Raw genomic sequence first — 24,231 nt, 5'->3', positions numbered from 1 at the left:
AGTCATATACACCTAGGATGACTTGAGGGCGAGTAATTTATGGACTAATTTTCATTTTTGGGTGAACTAACCCTTTAAGATGTTTTGATTTAAACTATGGTTTCAAAATTTTTTTAAACATATACACGGGTGAACAACATAAGGGGTGAGTGACCCTTTGGTAAAATCTGAACAATCAGATATCATAAACTCAGTGATTGACCACTGATCTGAATATTTGTCCCTCTGAATGTCTGTGCTTATTTTTATTATACGTTTATGGTGCCTTTTTGAAGCCTGGCCACTATATGCTATGGAAGCCCATTTCCGCCACAGACAAAAAAATGATTATATCACAATTCTGACTTTTTTCAGAACTGTGAGATATAAACTCAGAATAGCGAGATTTAAATTCAGAATTCTGAGGAAAAAAAAAATCAGAACTGCAAGATGAGATATAAACTCGTAATTCTGAGAAGAAACGTCCAAATTGAGAGGCGTAAACTTGCTATTGCGAGAGTTTAAATTCGCAATTACTTTTTTTATGTTTTATTCTGTGGCGGCAACAGAATTGCAATATGTGAATTCAGAATTCTGAGAAAAAAGTCAAAATTGCTAGATAAAAACTGAGAATTGTGAGAAAAAAAGTCAGAATTCTGGGTTTATATTTTGCACTTCTGAAAATTTTGCCAGTGTTACTCCACCTTTATTACATGGATGAAAGAAAATGAAGGTAAATAAATTAGGACAGAATTTTCATTTGTGGATGAACTATCTCTTTAAATATTAGTAACAGACTGTCTGCTCACCCAGAGTGGATCTCCATCCAGCGGGCCCATCATGGCCATGAAGAGAGGCTGCTGCAACAATGCAAAAAGTGCGCTAATGAGGGACTGCATTCCCGTCAGACTGCCGAACTGAGAAGACGGGTACCTGCGCCCATAAAAAAACATTGTTCTTTAATCATGTTTAAAAGCAACATCAGCCAACACCCAAAACACAAAGCCATACTCACACAGCTGCATACAAGCCGCCAACAGCAGAGTGGATGAAGCCTCTCACAATGGTGTGCAACACAAAAGACAAAATCTAGGAGGAAAACAAAAAACCAAGGTTACTCAGTTCTTCCTCAAAGCAAAAACAACCCTACTTTTTGTAATGCATAAATAATGACAAGCTAGCTTTTAAACAAAGTCACTGAGGGGCGCTGTTGCGCTACTACATCCCAATCTATCCGCTGCTGTAACGTGAGTGGCTCTGCACCACTTTCTCTCCCATTGGGTACTTTATTATCCTGCGGGCAACAAGACTGATCTTTTGCCCTCAGTTACCTGTAGATGAAGATCGGGCACCAGGCAGGTCAACCCAAAGCCGACCAGCAGCAAATTAGTGAAGGTGAATGCGCGGGTGGCATTGCTGATCTTCTGGATCTGCCTGTCACGTTTCTTTGGCTGAGTAGGATTCCTGAAGGAAAAGCCATAAGTGCATTACACAGATGCAATGCCACATTAAGCTTGTAATCAAATAATAATTACGGATTGGACTGGTCGGCGGTAAGTGTCAAAATTATGCATTAGGTAGCAGGATGCTCATCGTTACACTCACTTTGCAACTTGTTTCTCATTTTCGTCCTCACACTCTTTGAGCTTCCAGTCCATGATGTAACCGATCACGGGGGCCGTCAAGAGACACAGCAACTGTAGCACCCCGAAGATAGATGTGTATGTGCTCACTAAGAGAGAAATAAAGTTGAGTTTTAACATTGTTTTAAGGGTCATTACATCAAAAGTGGTTAATTTTGGCAAAAAAAAATCATTCCAGCTTTTATGATGTGCTACTGTAATACAGATATTTTTAACATATGCTACCATTCAAAAGTTTGAAGTCAGTAAAATGGTAAATCACTAAGAAGTAAAAACGTGGACAAAATTGTAAAAGTAAATAATTAATAAGGCACCTAATGTCAAATTAGACTGACAATATATTAATGTATTTATATATTAAACATAATAAAATATATTAAATATATTTATAAATGAATACATAAAAATATACTACAATATATTAAAATGTATTAATATAGCTTGAGATGGACCAATTAAATTTATTAACACTTAAACATATTATTTTTCTCATAGAATGTAAAATATCAGAAATTTACAGCCTTCAAAAATGGAAAAGACACCCATTTCATAGCATGACCCATGACTTGTTCCTATGAAGGTTAGGTGGACAGATGAATGATTGGATGGACATTAAACTGTGCGCACTGATTTAGATGCATCACATCAATCTCTAACCACCAAGGGCCGGGTTCATGCTTTTACATGACAACATGAATCAATGTCAAATGAAGGTGGAAGAGGAGGTGGAGGAAGAAGGAGGTAGAAACATGGGGGGGGGTGAATCAAGAATGCATCTAATTTTGGCTGCAGTCTTACCCATTTCCATCCTCTCCACTGAAAAAACACACCAAGCAGCATGACAGAAGAGAGTGCAAACAGAGGACAAGAGACCGACAGCAAGGAATTAGCAACGTGAACCTGCTGTGGCCATTCGACTACATATTAAACACATGATTAATAGTGTTAGGCAGCCAATCACTGCATGTGACATCAGAGAACATTTAAGAAGAAAGCTGTAAGAGGAATAGACTAGAGTGCAATAGTGCTTTTTTAAAACGTTTTAATGGAATTTATTTCGCATGATTTTCTCCATAGGCATCTCAAAGCCATGAACATTTTTAATGTACTGCAAAAATTCAGAAAATATTCAGATATTAATTAATTTAAATATAAGTGATTATATATATATATACATAATGTATATAATTTATACATATTTAAAATTTAAATATATATAAATATTTTAAATTTTCAAAATATTCATAAAATATTCAGATCATTTCAAATATAAGTAGATATAGAATTATAGAAATGTATATATATATATATAAATTAGCAAATTCTGTTATCATAAAAATCTAAATCTATATGGAGAAAATGAATGGGACCTTTACTTCCGAAAACCAACTGTTGCAGACTGTTCCATAGGTGACATTTAGCATTTGAGCAACAGAAACAGCTATTAGCCTGAAGCATCAGACAACTTGTTTGGCAGCATGATATGAGTATTTGTCAAACACACATACCTTTGCTCAGGTCTCCATATGCAAGCGACTCCAGAATATTGTTCATGGCCCCCATGTAGAAGATGAGACGGAGCTGAGTCACACACATTGTGATGAGGCTGAGCATGAATATGGGGCTAAAGATGCTCCGCATGAAGGACTGGGCTGAAAAACACATTCAGTAAAACCATTATCAATAACAATAATTTTTATTATGCCAAATTTAATTTCAAAATTGTACACTGTGATTGGACGACCATATATGCCAACACCTTTAACTATGCACATATTCTTACTGCCATACCATTTCCAAAAGCATCTTTACATGGAAAACCACTGTGAACTTGATCATTGCAATTTATGCAGGATGCTTCAATGACTTTAAAAATTGCAAAAGTATGTAGGGTCAACGGGGTCCTGTTCACATGGAAAATAATTCTGCAGGTGTTTGGATGGCCAGGCAACACTTCAATGCCTGGCACAGTAACACAGAGGCCGGGGGGTCTGGGTTTGTTAATAATCCACTAATTCGAGTGCCATAAATGCACACTGCCGGCCACTGACCAGCACTAGAGAGGCCTTTACGGTGCCCGTTACCTGGTACACTGGGAATCTGACCTCAACGCACCTGATATGCTCTGGAACACATGCACACACACAAACAAACTACCTCATTATTTCTCTTAATACACAAACACACACACACACACACTTTCCAGCCACTGCAGTGGAATGAAAAAGTTTTTTAGGAGTCGCGGCAGTAGAGGCGGCGCAACTATAATGACATGTGAATAGTCCCGCCCACTCTAAAGCGATACTAAACTGCAGTGGAAACGCAACCGGAGCCGTGCCGTACCGTACTGAGCCGTACCGAGCCGAGTCGTACCACGCAGTGGAAAAGCGCCATAATTGACTGCGGTAATGGAAACACAGGGTGGTGAAGGCATTAGCGCTCTATGGATGACAGTTAGACGGGATCAGCATCAGTCTCTCTTTCTCAAACATCTCCAGCTGCGTCTCTAAAACAGCTCCTCGGTGCTATCTGCCCTCTCCCTTGCCGCCTTCTCCACCCCTGCCAATTTTAGCCCCAGACATACGCCAGTGCCATGGGTCCTCCAGGAACGCAGTCTGAATTGATTGCACGGTCCGTTTACTACAAAAGAGCCCAACCCAGAGCCCCGTCGAGTGTTGCAAAGCCCCAAAAAAGGTGCCGGTAGGGAGTGAGGGCACTTTTGCAGTATTCTGACAAGTTTGAGGTGAATTTGGAATAATTGCACGGCGCAGATTTGGGTTAGTAGAAGCAAAGTGCAAACGCAGCGTGTGCCTGCAGCCTCAAGTGGTTTGGCAACCTCCAGATGTCAGAAACCGGGTGTAAAGCTAATGAAGGAATCCCCATGCACAGTAAAGGAGATTTACTGAGGACCGTTCATTAACACCGCCCCCTGTCTGCTCGAATATTCCCTGCATGTCTGGACGCCAAGGGGCGCACAGTGAGGGGGAAGATGCTGTACAGTGGCGAGGGCCATGTCTCTCTGTGTTCTGTCCAGTTCTTTCTGAAATATGCATGAATTCCGGATTACATAAGTCACTTCAATTTGATGAACAAGGACTTTGTTCAACACATTAAAACAATGGAAATAAATGAGATTTGGTAATCCAATTACCACTATTCTGCCTTCATAATTAACAATCAAGTTGCATTACAGATAACTTTGAATTACTTGGCAGTTGGCCCTCATGTCACCAGCTCATTGGTATGATTCTTCAGGGTCTTCATGAAATGTCTGCAACATACTTTGGTTAAAATTCTTCAATGGTCGTGTAAAACAACACCCTTTTTACCTTGTCAGAAACAGCTCTGTTCACAGCCACCCGTTTTGGTGCATGTCTCTTTAAATGATAATGAGCTACTGCTCACCCCTCCCCTCTCTTCCGGTTTTTGTTTATTCACAAAGCCACTAGAAGGCAAGCCTGCAACCTTTAGCCAAAAAAACAAAATGGCTAATGCTAACGCTTCCGGTTTGCCAGTACGTGGGAAAGGAGACCAGAGGCCATTTTTTTTAATGGCTGTCAATGGCGGAGAGGCTTCACTACGCTGAATAAACAGCTTTTTAGAGGAAAAAGCTTATAATTTAAAGGGGTCGTATGATGCTGCTAAAAAGAACATTATTTTGTGTATTTGGTGTAATGAAACGTGTTTATGCGGTTTAAAGTTAAAAAAAAAACATTATTTTCCACATACTGTACATTATTGTTTCTCCTCTATGCCCCGCCTTTTTGAAACGCGTTGAAATCGCATCATATGACCCCTTTAATGCATCGACAGCCTATCATCTAATCTCCAACATGTTTTACACTAAGCAATACTTTTGGATTAAACTATTTTTAAAGTTTACACCGAAAAAAAATTCCGTTTTATAAGAGAAGTCACTGACTTTTTGCGACAGGTGGGATTCAGCTTACGGCATTTCTCATTCATTCCTATGGTATCCGTAAACGGCGATTGAGTCGCACAGCTCTGACAGAAATTCAATGACGTCAAGGCTGTAATGTGATTGGTTATCAAGGCACACGTGATCCAAGTTGACCGTTGCGCTTTCTCCAATAGTAATACAGACCCTCTCATCTCCCTATGGTAAGACAATCTCTGGTTTATTCGGTGTCGCGTTAATATCAAAAACAAAACTAATCCACTGCGTCCTCAGTGCCTCTGATTTCGGGAAACAAATTAAGACTCTTATGTTCACTTTTACATCCAACTACAAAACACCTGCATTGCTTACAAGACATTGTTGTCGCTACAGCTGCTTGAGTGCAGAGAAAATGGCTAAGGGCTGAAATATGATAATACGGGACAGTCCGTCAGCGGTCGTGGGTGGGGCCTGAGGCGTATGATGTCATACTGCTCAGAAAATCAAAACGGCTTGATAATTTAGACTGTTTAGGTTTTTTGGGGATTTTTATCATTGTAAAATGGTTGTGTCCACACACTGCTAAGACACCTATGCAAACACCATGTAAAAGTGAATTTTGCATCCGATGTCCCCTTTAAAATGGACCCTGAATGACACATACAGTTTTATTTGATTAAAAATATTTTGATATTAAAAAATATTTATAATGTTTTTATTATTTATCTTTGAAAAATATTTTATCAGCAAATCAATATGAATGATTTGAAATTAATTAAACTGAAAAATTAACATGAATTTTTTTCAATAAAAGTGTTTGGTGCACTTCAGGACATCTGACCTGACCAACCTGACTGAATTTTGAATATCTCTTACTCATTTTCATAACTTTTATTTGTTTTAAAATGTCCTAAAACTTAAAAATCAATATCCTAAAACTTTTATTTCAAGGTTTCAGATTGTTCAGATCATCAGAAATAAGTCTGGTCAATACAAAACATGTCAGTATGAACGATACTTACATTCCTCCTCAGACTTGCACTGGACCTCCAGATCAACGGTGGACAGGCAGAGTTTATTGCCCTCTTGGGTGGCCAGCTGTTGTGGATTGTTCTTCATTGAGTTGCCAACACTCAATCTCCGACCAACAGTGGTCACCTGCCTGTAGAACTGTTTCCCTGTGATCTTATGGTCAAAGCCCAGCCAGCTGAACTTGATCTTCACACTGTTAAAGAGACAAGGTTGAGCGTGAGACAATCAGTGAATTACATTCCATTAGAACCTTCAATAAGTGGATACAGCAAACAAAATCAAGTTTTTCCAAATTTTCCAAAAATGGTTTTACTGAACCCAAGATACGCACGCTATTGATCAAAAGTTTGAGGTCTGTACGGCTTTTTTTATGTTTTTGAAAGAAGTCTATTATGCTCATTAAGGCTGCATTTATTTAATTAAAAATACAGTATTGTGAAATAACGTGAAATATTATTGTAAATTTAAATGACCTGTTTTTTATTTGAATATATTTTAAAATGTAATTTATTCCTGTGATGGCAAAGCTGAATTTTCATCAGTCATTACTCCAGTCTTCAGTGTCACATGATCCTTCAGAAATCATTCTAATATTCTGATTTGCTGCTCAAGAAACAATTCTTCTTATTATCAATGTTGAAAATGGTTGTGATGCTTAATATTTTTGTGGAAACCGTGATGCATTTTTTTCAGGATTCTTATGAATGGAAAGATCAAAAGAACAGCATTTATTTCAAAAAGAAATGTTTTGTAACATTATAAATGTCTTTACTTTCACTCTTGATCAATTTAATGCACCCTAGCTCAATAAATGTACTAATTCCTTAAAAAGAAAACAGCAATGCACAGACACACTGAACCACATACGTGTAATCCATATCCTCGGGTCCTGGGAAGGGCTCGAGTGGCCAGTTGAAGAAGCAGTTGATGAAGACCAGGCCGGCACAGCCAGCCCACACCAGGAGGATGGTGATGAAGGCAACACCAAGGTCATAGATCACCTTATAGAGCAACAATCATCATCATTATCACAGAATTAAGATCGGCTTATTAAATAAGTCCAACCTGGGACTCCGATTTACCTTTATTCCTGGGAAGGTGACAGCGGATGAGGCATATGAGCCAATCATGAGTGCGATGAAAGTGGAGCGGAGATCACCAAACATGTTGGGAAGCTACGGAAGAGATAAACGGGATATCAAAAATTCTTCATGTGTGTTAAAAATGTCTATTTTTTTTAGAGACTGTACTTGGGCCCAGTGCCCATCATGAGTACGAAAGGCAAAATATATTTATACATATTGTGAACATAATATACAAGCCACGAGCAAAACAAACACAGAAATCTTGTAATAGGATCCGCTGTAAATGACAAAACATGTCAAATATAGCAAAAGGTATGAAAGTAAACATTATATCATGGTAACAGTGATATTCTTTGATGGGAGCAACATGTAGGTGGGGGCAACTGGATGGTCTGAATATTTTTTAGCAGCGAGAGAAAGTATGAGGGACACTGGAGAAGCTTGCATAATGCTGTTGCCTTTAAGCTGGGCGGAGGAGTACAGCACTGGCTGTTCTAAACTGCACTGTCAGACACCACTGAGAAAATACAAAGGAAGGAAGTGAGCCTGAACGCCTAAGGTATCTGAGAAGGAAATGAGGCAGAGAGAGCAACAGTGTATTCTTCATTAGTATCAATAGTATGCCGTGTATTTTTCAATGATCAATAGTATTCAAGAGAATATTCTTAAAGATAATTAATGTACAGTACTCTTGAATATTTTATTTAATTACTATTAATTTAATTATTCTTAAGTTCATTTTATTATAATTTGTTAGTTATTTTTTAATTAATTTATTTAAAAAAGTAAATTTAATTTAATTTAGAATCAGAATCAGAATGAGATTCTTTGTTTGTATTCTTAAAGAAACAAAGAATTTGTCTTGCCGATGGAACCTTCCAGTACACACACACACAAAACAAGACACAGATTATAAAAATAAACTAGGATTTAATAAAAATGCATACAATTAATAATTAATATAATTTCATAAAATAAATAATGTAATTAATCAATATTAATTCTATATAATTTAATATATAATGAATTTTTTTAAATATTGTTTAATAATTTTATTCACTTATTTTATTTTTAATTTAATTTAATTAATTTTTTATTTTGTTGTACGTTTTTACATTTTTAATTATGTTTTTGTCATTACGTGCAAAAAAGGATTTTTAAAGCGTTAAAATGTTCCATGTAGTCCCTTATTGTGGCCAGCCTGCATAATGTAAAATAATTGGCAGAATGCTGTTTAAAATAGTTTCAGATTGAGTATAGTATGCCACAGCATTTTTTTTATTTTTTTTTATTCGGGTTTCAGATTGTTCTACTACATGTTTCTTATTTTCTAGGTATTTCCCATTGTCTCCGTATATACAAATCCTCCATCTATGTCCCACCTGCTGACAGCTGATAGCGTCTGTATATTGCATTTCCTCCAAAACACACAGTTCAACATCATCACAGATTTTCTAAGAACTCTCTGGACATCTTCCACGTCCCTCTTACTTCACAGTCCAAAAGCTTGTTAAAGACAAGAGTGAAGGAAAGCTCTCTGTTGGAACCCAACCCAGACGTCACTCACTGCCTCTAATTGGAGTAAAGGTCATCTCAGAGCCAAAACATCCCAGATGACACTTACAATAACTCTCACACACACAGCAGCCCTAGGCGGCATTGTGCCTGTGGCTGGAGAGGCTGTGTAAGAACGTTTTTTAGCTAATGGACTTTGAACAGAACCAACGATGAACAGAGCACCACATGATGGGCCTGCCAGAAAGAGAGTAATGGCTATTTTCTTGGAGTTGAGTAACATAAGTACTCAAAGACTGTTTCAACAACACGATGTTCTCCTGCTTTCACCGACAGTCACCAGCCACAGGCGGTCACATGATGTCAGACTCAAAGAGACCTTGAAAAAAAGGCCCTTTTACTGACACTACTTATCTTGTATTATAACTCTAGCGCCACTCTGTCTTCACTTGCTTGTTCTGCAATGAAATTGACTAGGGATGGAAACAAACTCCAAGTAAAGCAATACATTCTGTATTACATCAATAAAGCCAGAATAATCCACGGAGACCAAACAGTCCCAAAGTCATGGCCACTAGAACAGAAAAAACACAAATGTCACTGTAGAAAGCTCCAAAAAGATAACCAGTCCATTCTCATGTGCGTAAATCAAGACAAATTTGATCAGCCAAAAAACAAAAACGTCTGCACACTGAAAGACACAATTAGACCAAGGCAAGGGTCTATCACAAAAATTACTTTAATTAAACAATAGAAGGTCATGAATAATTGCATAAATTAATCATCCTATTGTGAGTTAATATTTATTGCATTTAAATCAGTTGCACTTATTGTTAAACACAGCAAAATGTATTTTAAAGTATTGTGACACATTTTACTCATGGACTGAATAATTTTTATTTTTAAGAGTTTTTCTTTTTCTGTAAAGTCAATTTATGTAGCAAATGTTAAAATCTTACAACTCAGGGTTATTATAAGTTATTAAACCTAAATCTAAAACCATAAATCATTTTTGTTACTTTGAATTAAAATAAATTTTGACTAAATTAAAATAAAATATTATTAGTTAGTTATTTTATATATATATATATATATATATATATAAAATTACAAAAAACAAGCAAGATCCATCTCTTCATTCAGTCCAGTAGGGGTTAACGATTTCAGTTCAAAAATCCAAAAAGCCTCTCTTTGTAATAGTTTTTTGTCACATTTACCCCCTCTCCTATGTGGCAGAATCCTCTCAATGCCCAGGAACTTGAGATCCGAAAGAGAATGCTTAGCGGAATCAAAATGACGAAAAACTGGAGAAGAGTAATCTTGTCTCCTAATGGCACTTGTTATATTGTTATAATATTGAATTAATTTATTTTCCAACCCATTTTAGGCCAGCAATATAGTAATTTTTAAACAATAGTTGAGTTAAATAAAACAACCCAGCATGTTGGGTCAAACATTTAACCCAACCAGCTGGGTCCAAAAAACCCAGCATGTGTTCTGTCCAATATTTAACCAGCGCTGGGCTGCAAAACAAACAGAAATGTATTTTTTTTCAACCCAGCATTTTTTAGAGTGCAGTAAGGACACATTAAATTAATCAAAAACAACATTAAAGACGTTTATAATGTTGCAATAAATCTATAAAAAAAAAAAATGCTGTTCTTTTGAACTTTCTATTCAACATTGATAATAAGAAGAAATTCTCAATGTTTTCAACATAGATTATAACATTGCTATAACATAATAACATCAAACAATAACTTTCTTAAGCATCAAATCAGCATATTAGTATGATTTCTGAAGGATCAAGTGACACTAAAGACTGGAATAATGACTGCTGAAAATTTTGCATTGCATCACAATTGTAATAATATTTCACAATATTACGGAACATAAGTGACTTCTTTCAAAAACATTAAAAAATCTTACCCCAATTTTTGAACAGTTTATTAGAAAAAACAGTGATATTGTGTTAATTTAATCACTGGGTGTTTCAACTATAGGCACAGGGTTATCTGAACTTGCATTATAAGTTGTTTAAACTGAGTGCTATTTTTAGTCTTGAGCTTCCCAGAAGCAGATTTAATTTGGGATTGATGTGAAGTCACTGGGTGTAATACTTGATTGATTTGTTTAAATACAAGGGAAAATCTGAAGTGCCCGAGTTGAGTTGTCCCACTCTAAAAAACACCTGTCAAAAAAACTGATTGATATGTTGGGGTTTTGTGGGAAAACAAATCAATTAATGTTTTAATGAGAAATCACACCCATCGTCATTATGAATTTGGCTTACTCTTCCCCGTTTTTTCAACATATGGCCACAGAAAGCTGTCAAATCCTTTTTCCAGCTCTCTCGCTCTCTCTGTGTGTGTGAGGAAGGATGGTGAGTCATTGTAAATGGATTGGGGGGAGGGGGATGAAGTGGCTAAATTATACTTGCTACCATGAGAGAACGACAATGAGAGAGAGGAAATGAAAACAGGGACAGAAGTGAAAGAAATACTCTTCAAGGCAAGCCAGTGAAAGCTAGTACAGGCTGGCCATATCCTGACATTGCAAAGTCCAAATATAACTGCCAGAGGGTCACAGATAGTCTGTCTGTCAGTGATATTCATGTTACTTAATATGCACTTGATTATTATTTGTTCCACATTTAGCTGTCTGGTTGGCCTTCGTACATTTACAGTAGATGATTAATTCTAAAATAAAAAAAAAACATTTACACCTCGTTTCGAGAATTTGGACATGTGAACAGTGTGACAGTGTGGCAGTGTGAACGACATGAATAGCTTGTCTCTGATAACGACGGCATGAGTGTTGTTTAATTTAATAATGTTTTCTGAAGTCTACATGCTCTTATTCCACCATTATAAGCCATTTTTCTATTCTCATCCTCACATGACTCAGCATCCTAAAGAAATGGGTTATAAATGGATTGAAGGCACACACACAAAAAAAAACAGCATTAGTGCATCAGAAAGAGAGAGTGAGAGACAGAGCTGAGATAAAAAGGAACAGGATATCCCCAATTTTATAGCTTAGAGGTTGCTATTTTATATATTTGATTCCTTACAAAAAATTATAATTTATGTCAAACAGTAAGAGTATAATTTATGACATACTGCGCAATAAGAGTATAGAGCTATAAAATGAATATGGATTAAATACTAATACTAATTTACTGGTTGCTAGAGTGTTCTGGGTTGTAAAAAAATTTAATTTTCTTTATCATTGCTTGTTTTTTTTTTTAGTAAAAATGCTGTAACATTCCGCTGCAGACAGTCCAGCCATCAGACAGAGAGCTGAGTCAGTGCACTGGGAAAACATCAGAGGTGTACTGGGAGGAAACACAAGCTCTCCTGCACTCTTCTGCTAAACTATTAACTGCTGAGTGCACAAATACAGAGAGAGACAGATAGAGAGACAAAAAAGTGAGGAAAGGAAAGAGGAAGACGGGTTAACTGGCCAACTTCACCTAACTTCCTTAGTTTTAAGAATGTGAGACTGGGTTATTTCTAGAATACAATGTTCAGAAAAGTTTCTCGTCTGCAGTTCAGTAAAGTTCAATTCAAGTCTACAGACCTTATGCGTCAAAGAAACAAGTGTGCAGCCATCTTTAGAATTTTGTCTTTGAGCTTCCTTTTTTGCATAGATATGTATAGGTAGATGCCCTATTAGCGGCTGTTTTTATGAGCCGTTATTCACAAGCTGTCCGCCATACTGGAATGGTCAAAGCAGGTCTTTGAACACTCAAAAGCAAGTTGCCTGTATGTCTGCAACCGTAGTTATACGCATGTAGGAATCTCTTTATCTGCAAGAGACTTGAAAATGATTTTGCTAAACTAACACAATACAAGACGAAGCCTTTAGCTAACACAACATTTAAAAGGTACTATAGTTTAAAAACCTGTAATATTGAGTTAATACATATTAAAAACACAAACTAACACACATAACATGAAAGTTTATCCAATTTCCATTTTTACAAACAGAGGTTGTGCAATGTTGTGGCATCTTGAATCTCATTGATTTTTATTGTGAGTGACGCCACATTGACTGTTCCAAGATGGCGAACGTGTCAACATGTCTGGTCGAATGTGGCATCTACCTATATATATCTATGCTTTTTTGCAGCAGCTCTACAGCATCACTGTTGAAGATTATTTGCTGGTGAAGTGGATTTACTTATTGTAGAGTTAACAGAAGTTATTATCTGCAATGTAATGTTTGAAGCTGTCATAACAAATGTCAATAGACCTGGAAGATTTTAAAATCTTTTAAAATCTCGGTTCATTCATTCATATCTCGATTCATATTGAGATATGAATTGAAAATCTCAGTTCATATTGAGCATTGCTATGTACAGGGCATTCTAGGTGGTTGCTAGGGTGTTGCTAAGTGGTTGTTCAAGGATTGAGGGTGATTGTCAAGGTATTGCTAGGTGGTTTTTTGGGTGTTCTGGGCACTGCTAGGAAAAACTGCTAAGAAAAAATAACACATATCTCCACAAAAAGCTGAGGTATCATTCATGTCAGTAGCTAAAATGGTGCAGGACGAGTTAGATGCTGAATTTAGACACTGTATGTGATTAAATGCATAACCCAAAGTTTGAGCAAATGTAATAGCGATACCTTAACAAGGATCCTTAATAAATCTAAAAAAAGTAACAATAATGAAGCTATTGAGAGATGCACCCAAACAACAGATGTCAGACAGTACAACCTATACTGTGAGCCCCAGGTTCTAACCTCTCGCCACAACAACCAGCAGTGTAAAACACACAGTTATACAGAACAGCTGGGAAAAGGTTATATGAACAAAACAGCTGAGATAACAGTTTGTACTGTTCCACTATGCACTCATGCATGCCAGTTAACTCTCTCTGTGAGTGTGTGTGTCTCTCTCTCTCTGTCTGTCTGTGTGTGTGTGTGTGTGTGTGTGTGTTTTTTTCTCTGTGTGTATGTAACAGATGGAGGGTTCCCCGGACAGGCTGAGGCATGCTACAAAGGTAGCACAAGAACCCGGGACAGAACATCAACAACACAAACAGAGAAACTGGTTGCGGGAACAGCTGTGCCTTCAGTTATGAACTCTCGAGACCCCGATGAGGGTTTCTATGACCTCAGAGCAGTGTGCAGAAACCAGAGACAACCACCCTTCAGCTGGCAATGAGCACAACTTCCTGCTTACTTCAACCCAGTCTGCTCTCTTTAGATCTCCTGGTGATGTTCTGCAATATGAACCCAATGCACTGCAGATGATACACTAAGCATGAGACTAGATAGAGAGAAACAACAGCTCTGAGATGCCTTACTGTCATCATTCTAAGGCAGCATACTAAACAGAACTTCACACGTGACTGATTTGGAACGCTCTATAGGTAAAAACTTAACTCTGTTTGCGCATTCCAGACAGACTGATCTGTGTAGCAGTAGACATTTTTCAGAGGTTACATTGTTATATCAGCAGGTAGCAGCAAGTGACTTTCTTCATGAGTGAGTTATCAATTAATTAATTCAACTGAATCCTTCAAAGCACCAATTCATTCAGGAAGTGACTGTCTGAATTCGATACAAATAATACTTTATACTACTCTTACTATTTCTCCCATATTTTTATATGGCAGAAATAGTTAGAATGGTATGCTATTTTGAATTCAGCCACTGTCTTTAAGAGTGAGTCATTGAATCATTTACTCCACTCATTTGTTCAAAAACACTGATTAATTCAGAAGGCTATGGTGCTTTGGGTGGTTGCTTGGGTGTTGTAGGTGGTTGCTAGTCCGTAGCTATGGCATTGCTAGGTGATTTCTAGGTAGTTGCTAAAAAACAATTTCAAATCACATTCTATGTTAATATCAGGCAATTGTTAGGATGCTGGAAATCCAGCTAAGAAAAGTATCTCTTTAAAGATGAATAAATGATGATGCAGCAATTTTTAGGAGCAGGAAACAGTGGCATGTGGCCAGTTTACGAGATTGCGCTATGGCCTTTCTGCAAAAGACTGGAGAGGACACCCATGGAGACCCACAAGTATGACATGAGCACTTACTGTGAGCGAGGTGAAGGTCATGCACATTCCTCCAAACCCATTCAGCGCCAAGGCGAAGAAGATCAGGATGGAAAGATCTGTGAAAGAAAAAGACAAAGGAGGTCAAAGACAGCGGGGACAGACAGGTATTAACAGTAATAGTGGACTCAGGTGGATTGCAAACATACTTCTAGGGTCACTGGCCCCATATGCAATCAGGATGCAGGAGAGGGCAAACGAGGCACTACAAAAAGATCATTTCACATTATTGTAATAATAGAAAAGAATAGAATAGAATAGAAAATGAATAATACTTTTTCACCATATAAATGTAGTGCATTTTTATTTAGTGTTTTTGGATGCCAGTTTTCCTCTTGTACCTGCCGAGCAGCCTTAATTTGCGTGGGCCATATTTGTCCATGATGATGCCAAGGGGCAAAGTGATGGCGCTGAGGAGGAAGGAGCCGATGGTGAAGGCCAGGTTCAGCATCTCATCTTGCTCTTTACAGATGGACCAGCCATTCATCTGAAGATTATCCTCCTCCTCACCTCTCGGGACTACTGTCGTATCATTTTCATTCTCAGATACGTTCTGCCCTGTACCATTACCTGGGGGATTGGAGAGGGCAAGACAGAATGAAGCCAAACTGAGCAATCTAATCACCAAACTTGCACTAACCAGCTCTATGGACTAACTGGAACTCTGACTTCTAGGAAACCAGTTATAACACTCTGGGAAGTAAAACAGGAAACACTTTTGTGAGATATAGCGGCCACTATCGTGCCCCCCTCCCAAAGGGGCCAGGATGCTGGGCAAAGGGTCAAATAAACAGGCTGCTATACACAGTAAACAAATAGCAGAAATAGCATGAGAGTGCATCTGAACCCCCACTGGAGTTGCAGGCTCCTAAAACCAACACCTTCCTACAACTGCTAAGGCATGAGCAGCTTGACTAACATTTAACCCTGTTCTTTCACCCAGGCTTCCCTGGTTGTTTTGACTATGGATAATCACGCTATGACTGCGCAACAAGTCTCTTACTCGGTTCTTGAAGATTCAAGAAAACTGTTTATCCACACATTCTTTTGAAATGCAAACAGCCTTGAAAATGTTCTGGAATAGCTTGTTCTGAGCCGGACAGATGGGGGATGGTGCTGTTTGCAGCATATGGAGGAAGCTGTTATGAACATAACAGGGTGGCCAAGAGACAGAGAGAATTTGTGTGAGGGATTTTTGTTTAAATGTGATAAATAAATAAACAAACGAATGAGCTGTTTGTGGAGCAGAGATGACCTGAGCAAGTGATTGAAGATGAGAAGAATTGGGTTAAAGCTCACTGATTGATTATTAATGTACATATCTGCTGAGCTTTAGATGTTTTCCTGAGTAATGAGGAAGGAGCTGCCTTAAGTCAATACACACCAGTTTCAATAGCTGCTGCAGTTACAGACTGACACAAAAAGAAGCATATGTTTTTACTCTTCTTCATGAAATTAATGAATAAAAAAGGTTGTTCTCTATTCAGTCTACAATCTGAGCCACATTTCAGCTCAAATTCAAAAGGTAAAAAAGGAAATTAAATTTTACAAAATTGAATGGATGAAAAATGAACTATTTTAAGACTGTTAAGATTTTTTGTATTGTTACATTGTTTTTTATGACAATGAATGGGATAAGGGAATCACACTTGAACGCATAAATCAAATTTTATTTTAAGTTACACTACATTTTTATTATGTTACACTACCTTTCAAAAGTTTGGGGTCAAGATTTTTTTTTGGTACTTTTATTTAACAAGGGTGCATTCAATTAGTCAAATGTGACAGTAAAGACATTTATAATATTACAAAATATTTCTATTTCAATGCTGCTCTTTTGAACTTTCTATTCATCAAAGAATCCTGAAAAATCTCAGTTTCAACAAAGATATTAAACAACACAACTCTTTTTAAATTCAACATTTATTATTTATTTGTTTGTTTGAGTACCAAATCAGCATTTTAGAATGATTTCTGAAGTCATTTCTGGAAATTCAGCTTTGCCATCACAGGAATTAGTTAGTTACGTGTATATTATTATAAATTGTAATTGTAGACTTCTTTCGAAAAAAAATAAATAAATAAATAACTTTCCGACCCCAAATTTTTGAAATGTAGTGTATACTTTTTCATAAATAAAATATCAGATAAAAAAATCATAAAATTGTATAAATATTTTACCAAACAAAAACAAAAACAGGCTCCATTTTCTTTATGCAAAATATTTTTCCTTTGCTTTTGGGATGAAATATGACTTGCAGATGTTCTTGAAATGTTTTGTTGGATTCACCTTTTAGATCTGTTAAGAGCGAAGAGCTCTATATCAGATGTTTCAGAACCCACTGTTCCACTAGATCTAATCAGCAACAGCAAAAACCAGAGACAGGCAGGGCTGATTTTCCATTTGCTTTGAAATGGAGAAGTGAAAGAAGAACAGAAAGAGAATTCAACACGAGTCTGAAGTACAAAAAACGTCATGAACTCAGACTCGGTCAGATGTGCTGGGCCAAAGCATTTAGCTAGACAAGCATTTTCCTGGTCAGTGTTTCCTCACGCCTGCTGATTAAAGAGAACCAACCAGCTGATAATGTGCGGTGGAAAGCTGAGTCCAAGGAAAGTAGGTGGAAATGGCAAGATAATCTAATATTTACATTGAGCAAACGCTTGAGCCACATTTACTTCCTTTTGTCATCAGTCATGTGATGCCTGCTGTCTGGAATCTCTGAATTAGATTCTGACAACAGTTGAAATGAAAGACAGAAGGGAAGTGTGAATGTACAGGATTGCAATATGCACTGAAATCTGTGTCCTCTCTCACTATCCCATCAATAAGTGTCAAAATGTTGTTGTACTAGCTATCACTCAATGTTAGCTAACAGCAAGGAGATCTGAGGAGGAGAAAAGCCATTTGTTGTGTTTGGAATTTGAGCCTCACACTTCACATCATAGCATGAACCACAAACTCTCAAACACCAGATAAGTGAAGAATGCCGGACAGACGTGCCCTTTAGATCATGGCGATGGTGTTTACTTTTAGCCACTGTGCTAATGGGTCATACGATATCAGAGTAGCAAAGGCTGTTTCTTCAGAATTATGGAAATTTGTTTTCACCAAAGCGTGTTAAATCATTTAAGAGGCAGATTTCATAGTGGAAAAATAAATCAGGGCCAGTTCAGAGCAGCAAGGTTGAGTCTCCTGACCTCATTCCCTGAAAAAATCACAATGAAAGCAGAACAGAACAGCACCGTCGTTGAAGAACAAGATGTGATGCTCCAAAAGAAACTTTCAGATATTCAGATATTAAGCAGATATTATGAAACCATTAGCATCTGTGTTGAATTGCCAGCGGCCACATGACAGTACACATTAAGAACAGACAGGAGGTCAACAAAAATCAAATAGTTGAGCCTTTATTCATAATTTCACACCTTTTTCCCCTCACACATATATATATATATATATATATATATATATATATATGTTGGATATATTTATTTTGCATACCCGAAAGGTTATTTGAATTAATTTCTCACAGGCACACATGGCTTCCATGTTTTTTTTCTTACCTCTGTGTCATTTTGCCCTGTGACAATGACTTTTACATGAAGTCCATTAGCAAAGGAACAATATGAGTTTAAGGGCATCAGTACATGATTATGTAAATAAATGGATACAGGTTGTATTAATAAAGAAAGTTAATCTCGGACATCAGTAGGATCTCACTGTTCTTCATAGATGTACCAGACACATCATGACCCAGACACACATTATTGTCAAGAGAAAGAGTTGAAAGCTGAACAGTCTTTTTCTGGGTAAGAGAGTCTACATTCATCTGGATTAATTGTGCAGCAAAAACCATTGTGTACTCAGTATTTTTGTCCTGTTTTTCAGTGCAAATATCTAAACATTTATAAATTAAGATACATTTACTTGAGAAGCAAAATGACAAATTAGACCTTTATACTTAAAACAAGAAAAAAATATCTGCCAAATGTGGTAAGAAAAATAAACTTCCCTTTCGAGTTCCTTTTGAGTTAAGATATTTTTTTTTGTATTAAGTATAAATTCTCCTAATTTTTTTTAAAACAAGACCTTAAGTCATTTTGCACCTCAAATAAGTAAAAATATTGATTTAAGACAGTTTATATATTTTACACTGGAAAACAGGACAAAAATCCTGAGTAAGAAAATAATTTTTTTCAGTGCACATTTATATTAAAGCCTGTGTTTTTAAAGAACAACATATGAATAATTATAAGTTTATGCGATGGTTAGCCTCCATCTTTATTAAGTGGTCTTCAGCTATTCAGAAAATCCTCAATTCATGTATCATCTGAACGTGTGTTCAGGATACACAAATACTCATCTCTAACATATTAGTTTAGCATATCAAAGATTCTCTACTGTATTATATAAGCTAAGCAGATTGATGTCCTCTAGTCTGTTTACCGTGAAATCAAGTCTGTGACGGTGCTCAAATTATCTAGACACCCTTTGCCAATGTTCTGAATGCCAAACAAGCTTGTAGATGCTGTTTGTAATTCCTAATGGCAACACAAGCAAGAGGGCTTCCAAATAAGGTGCACTGACTCTCGGTGATCGATTGATATTCAGGTTTGGATTCCTCCACGAGCCTTGCGATGGGCACCAGACAACATAGATTTTATTTTTATTTTTTACTATGCTGTATTACATTCACTCATGCAATGAAGTAATTATAAAATCTATAAACTGTTCCAGTTTTAGAGAACAGCCTCTGTTGCAAAATAAGAAAAATTTTGTAGGTCAACTCAACATCTTTGTTAGAGTGTTTAAGGTTTTAGGTCAAGCAGTCAAACATTTATTGTTCAAATCTGAGTGGGGAAAGTGTGAAAGCAAATCTATTAAAGCCATTAATATTGTATATATGTAAGATTTTCCTTTGATGCTCACGTAATTATTTGCAGCATTCAGTCTGGCATCTATAGTGAATAGTGTATTTAATGTCTTTATGAGTGTCAATAAATTTCTGATTGTTTCTGTAACACAACCTGCACTGAGTGCACCCTTTTCTCCCCCTCCTTACCTGGCTCTCTGCAGAGGTAGGAGTAAAAGCCCTCTGATTTTAGCATAATGAGCAGAGAGCCCCATCCGAGCAGAACAGCAGAGAACAACAGGTTTTCGATCACTGCAGTAATCGCCATCCACCATCGCCTAGAGAAGGCTGTGGCCAGTGAAGGAGCCATGACTGAAGGAGATGATAAGAGTATGTGCTGGTAATACAGAGGAAAATCCCCTAAACTTCAGGGAAATCCTGTGAAAGTGACAACAGAGTTGGGTATTAGATATTTAATGGTAAATATTAAATAATATTATTAAATTATAAAAACTTTTACATATTAAATACATGTATAATGACACATTTTAAAATTTTATATTTTTTTATTCTCCCAACGATTTCACAACATTGTTTTTCACAGCATATAGTAAATGTTCATTTGTTGCCAGTTTGTCAGAACCGCAACTCCCTCCGAACACCATTTATATCCCGTTTCTTTGTCTCGCCTAGCTACAAAACAGCTCATAAACAAAATAACAGCTGAGTTCCAAAAGAGAATGTTGTTGATTGAAACCCTGCCTACTTGCCCGCCTCTAGTCCCGCCCTGCTAATCTCTGATTGGCTGTTCGAACGCTCGCTTCTCCCCTCATTGGCTACGTGATAAACAGATTCAGCGAGCATCTCCACGTGAGACCAAGATCCAGCCGGTTCGAACCAGTGCGGCGCGATTTGATCGCTTTGTGTTACTAATATCTTTGTGCAAAATCTATTTAACCACAGGGGACGTGACATTACGTCGTAATTATACGATTCGATTCTGTTTGCTTTGCATAAGCGAAGCGGTTTGTGGGATGCAAATAGAAATCTTGCTCAAACTGTTTTATATGTTAATTTAAGCTTCATAATAAACATTGGAAATTGGTCGTTTCATTGGTTGGATCTATTTGCGCGCGGAGTCTCATTTGTGATAAACAGTATCCTGCGGAAAACAAGCAGCCCTAAAACTGGTCTGAACTGGACAGGCATCATCACCATCAGTGCCTCCGCCTGTGTTGTGTACCCTTCTCCCCTCCTTCATCATGCATACAGAGCTCAGCTGTTCCGTGTATACATCTCTGCACACTGAATAACAGACGCGTTAAACGCACTTCCTGGTTATCGCTTCACTGTTGTTCTGCACTAGGCTAAATAAATACTCGCTGTATAAATGCGGGCATTTTGTAATATATACCTCATATATGATGTACAGACAGTTCTATTTCCCATTCATCATATGAAACTGCAAAACACGGTTTCTGACGGCAGATGTAAGAGCCCGTATAACAACAAGAATCAAATAAAACGCCACGTACATGACAATCATTAGGCATTTTTCAGAAATAAACAACTGTCGAGGCTTTTAGAGCAAGTTGAATATAATACAGCTGTTTGCGGTAGACATTGAACAAAGTTGCGGCATAAAACTAATACACCGCTTTATAGAAATCAAACAACACATCTCAGTTCAGCTAGAGTTCATAACGCAAAAGAAAAACATGCATTGACATGATAAAATACAATTATTGAAGAATGGTGGAAATCTGATAATCGTTGTCATATGGCAGAATTGTGGGAAAAAATCTATCATTTTTTAAAATAACATCTAATCGGTCTAAAACATAAATACTTCTAAAAATACTAATACAGTATCAACAGTCTTAACAGGTAAACTTACAACAGAGCATCCTTATAAAAATTAATACCTATTTCCTTCACCAAATCCTCGCTTCGGCTGTCTTCAGAGTAGAAAGGGTATAAACAACCTTCTGGTGCCGATTTCACTCTTTGGGTTATGTTCATACATCAATTTATTTTCCAACATCTCTTATTCTCGATTTTATATTTGCACCGCTTGCTTCACACAAACAAGCCAACTTCCCCATTGGCTGGCTCCTGAGCTAGAGATGAGGCCAGCCAATCAGAGCGCCGCTCGGCGGATATATATATATATATATATATATATATATATATATATATACGTGATATATGTATATAAAAATAATTTCACATTATATTTCGCTCCAGCGCAAAGAACACTCACATGTCACACCGGATTGCGTGCTGTTGTGGTCCCTGCTACCATTCTACAGTATTCGATTACATTTTATGGCTTTTAAATATTTATAATACACAAAAAACAAAAAAAAAACAAAAACAAAAAAAAAACAAAGCCGTCCTCATACTTCATAATTTCTCATAATAGTAGCCAAGCTGCTATTCACCAATTATATTACTGCAAAAACACCGGAAGACTGAGTTTTGTACTAAAGCATATTGTAACATATCGTCATTGAAATCGCCAGATGTCTCGATGTACATTATGGTTTTCCCAAGAAAAAGGAACAACAGTCACTTTGCTCTCTGCTCTCTGGGGATCAGATTTAAAGCTCTTTTCAAACTTCTGAAGTCGCATTGATCAGTGGTCTGTATAACAAAGATACTTCACATTGTATAAATAAGCTAACTGAGTAGAACATATACAATAACAGGTCATTCATTATACAGGGGAACTGAACAAATGACCAAAGCTCTTTATCGTTGTTGTTTCTTGTACTCTTTCTTAGCACTAAACTGAACAAGGGATGAGTCACAAAACATCACGTCGGCATCTGGTGGTTTAAATGAGCAACTACATTGCAGCTATATACATGGCTGTTTTATGAGGGATTAAGTATATTAAATATTCCTCCGGAACCAGTTGAAACTTTTTTTTTGCACCTCCTCCACCTTTTTTTTTTTTTTTTCTCAATAAACTTATCACAACAGACGTAAGAATGTACATGAATGGTAAGCGTTTACATTCAAGGCAGCAGGCATCAATATATGGAATAATACTTCTGACGCAATACGGTTTGAACTTTGAAGTGATGACAAACCACAGACTCCATTACCAAAGCAAACTGGAATCTGGAGAATCCATATAATGTTTATTGAACATCTATTTGTACATCTTGTTTTAATTATTGCATAACAACACTTGTACTTTGCATTGTAAGCATTGCTAAGCAATAATACTTGTTATAACCATTCATATTTCATGATGTTATGACAATTAATGATATAACAATGCATGAACCTATATTATGCAACTTTCAGAAAGACAGGTGTGTAATGTTTCAAAAAGAAATAGTCTGACAGATCTATCTATCTATCTATCTGTCTGTCTGTCTCTATCTATCACACTTGTACTTTGCATTGTAAGCATTGCTAAGCAATAATACTTGTTATAACCATTCATATTTCATGATGTTATGACAATTAATGATATAACAATGCATGAACCTATATTATGCAACTTTCAGAAAGACAGGTGTGTAATGTTTCAAAAAGAAATAGTCTGACAGATCTATCTATCTATCTATCTGTCTGTCTGTCTCTATCTATCTATCTATCTATCTATCTATCTATCTATCTATCAGTATGTATGATTAAAAATGCTTCTAATATACACTACTGTGATTTTAGCAATGGTTTCATAAGGTATCTTTAAAATAAATGCATTTACTAACCAAAGAATACTCTGATTTTGTGTATTTTACACTTACATTTTTACTTCTGTTTATGAAGTTTCTAAGGGCAGCCCTGAGCTCTGCATGTAAAATCACCCACAAAAATGGGCAATAAACCAGTGACTGTGGCACATTTATTATTGTCAAACTGGTCTGATACAATATAGCCGAAAAGAGAAAGAAGACAATAATTTATAAAGAAGTAGGAGAAGAACAGATGTGTGTTAAGAAGCCATTTTAGGGCCCCCAAAATGTAACATACAGCTTCTGTCAAACCTGATTGTGTGGGTTTAAGATAAAGCTGTAAAGATTCTATAATAAAAAAGATAGCAGTTCTTTCACAAAATAAATAAATGCAATTCAGTGTCTTTAGAAAGAACTGTCTATGAATCCTAAGACAGTTCTGAAAATATTACCGCTGAT

General features: G+C 36.8%; 1 protein-coding gene across 3 annotated transcripts in view; it reads right to left on the bottom strand.

Moving 5' to 3' along the window:
* LOC107685082 (large neutral amino acids transporter small subunit 4-like) overlaps window positions 1-22,175 on the bottom strand; it is a 25,910-nt gene extending 3,735 nt beyond the window's left edge. Inside the window, exons 1-14 of one of the 3 annotated variants that reach the window (XM_016481549.1) lie at window positions 22,003-22,074; window positions 20,288-20,515; window positions 15,563-15,791; window positions 15,371-15,426; window positions 15,204-15,280; window positions 7,635-7,727; window positions 7,420-7,553; window positions 6,543-6,745; window positions 3,131-3,274; window positions 2,421-2,438; window positions 1,585-1,711; window positions 1,311-1,443; window positions 995-1,068; window positions 789-912 (exon numbers count right to left, since the gene is read on the bottom strand). In XM_016481549.1, the coding sequence (XP_016337035.1) occupies window positions 789-912; window positions 995-1,068; window positions 1,311-1,443; window positions 1,585-1,711; window positions 2,421-2,438; window positions 3,131-3,274; window positions 6,543-6,745; window positions 7,420-7,553; window positions 7,635-7,727; window positions 15,204-15,280; window positions 15,371-15,426; window positions 15,563-15,791; window positions 20,288-20,447 (1,572 nt within the window). In that variant the 5' untranslated portion in view covers window positions 20,448-20,515; window positions 22,003-22,074. Of the gene's footprint in view, window positions 1-788; window positions 913-994; window positions 1,069-1,310; window positions 1,444-1,584; window positions 1,712-2,420; window positions 2,439-3,130; window positions 3,275-6,542; window positions 6,746-7,419; window positions 7,554-7,634; window positions 7,728-15,203; window positions 15,281-15,370; window positions 15,427-15,562; window positions 15,792-20,287; window positions 20,516-22,002 lie in introns of all 3 variants that reach the window. The other 2 variants (XM_016481551.1, XM_016481550.1) reach the window with 2 other exon arrangements.
* Window positions 22,176-24,231: the final 2,056 nt, after the last annotated feature.

Source organism: Sinocyclocheilus anshuiensis, unplaced genomic scaffold (genome assembly GCF_001515605.1).
Source record: "Sinocyclocheilus anshuiensis isolate Anshui unplaced genomic scaffold, SAMN03320099.WGS_v1.1 scaffold914, whole genome shotgun sequence".
NCBI classification, from domain to species: domain Eukaryota; kingdom Metazoa; phylum Chordata; class Actinopteri; order Cypriniformes; family Cyprinidae; genus Sinocyclocheilus; species Sinocyclocheilus anshuiensis.
The sequence above is the reverse complement of the archived record's forward strand: the minus strand, read 5'-3'. Positions and strand labels throughout refer to the sequence as shown.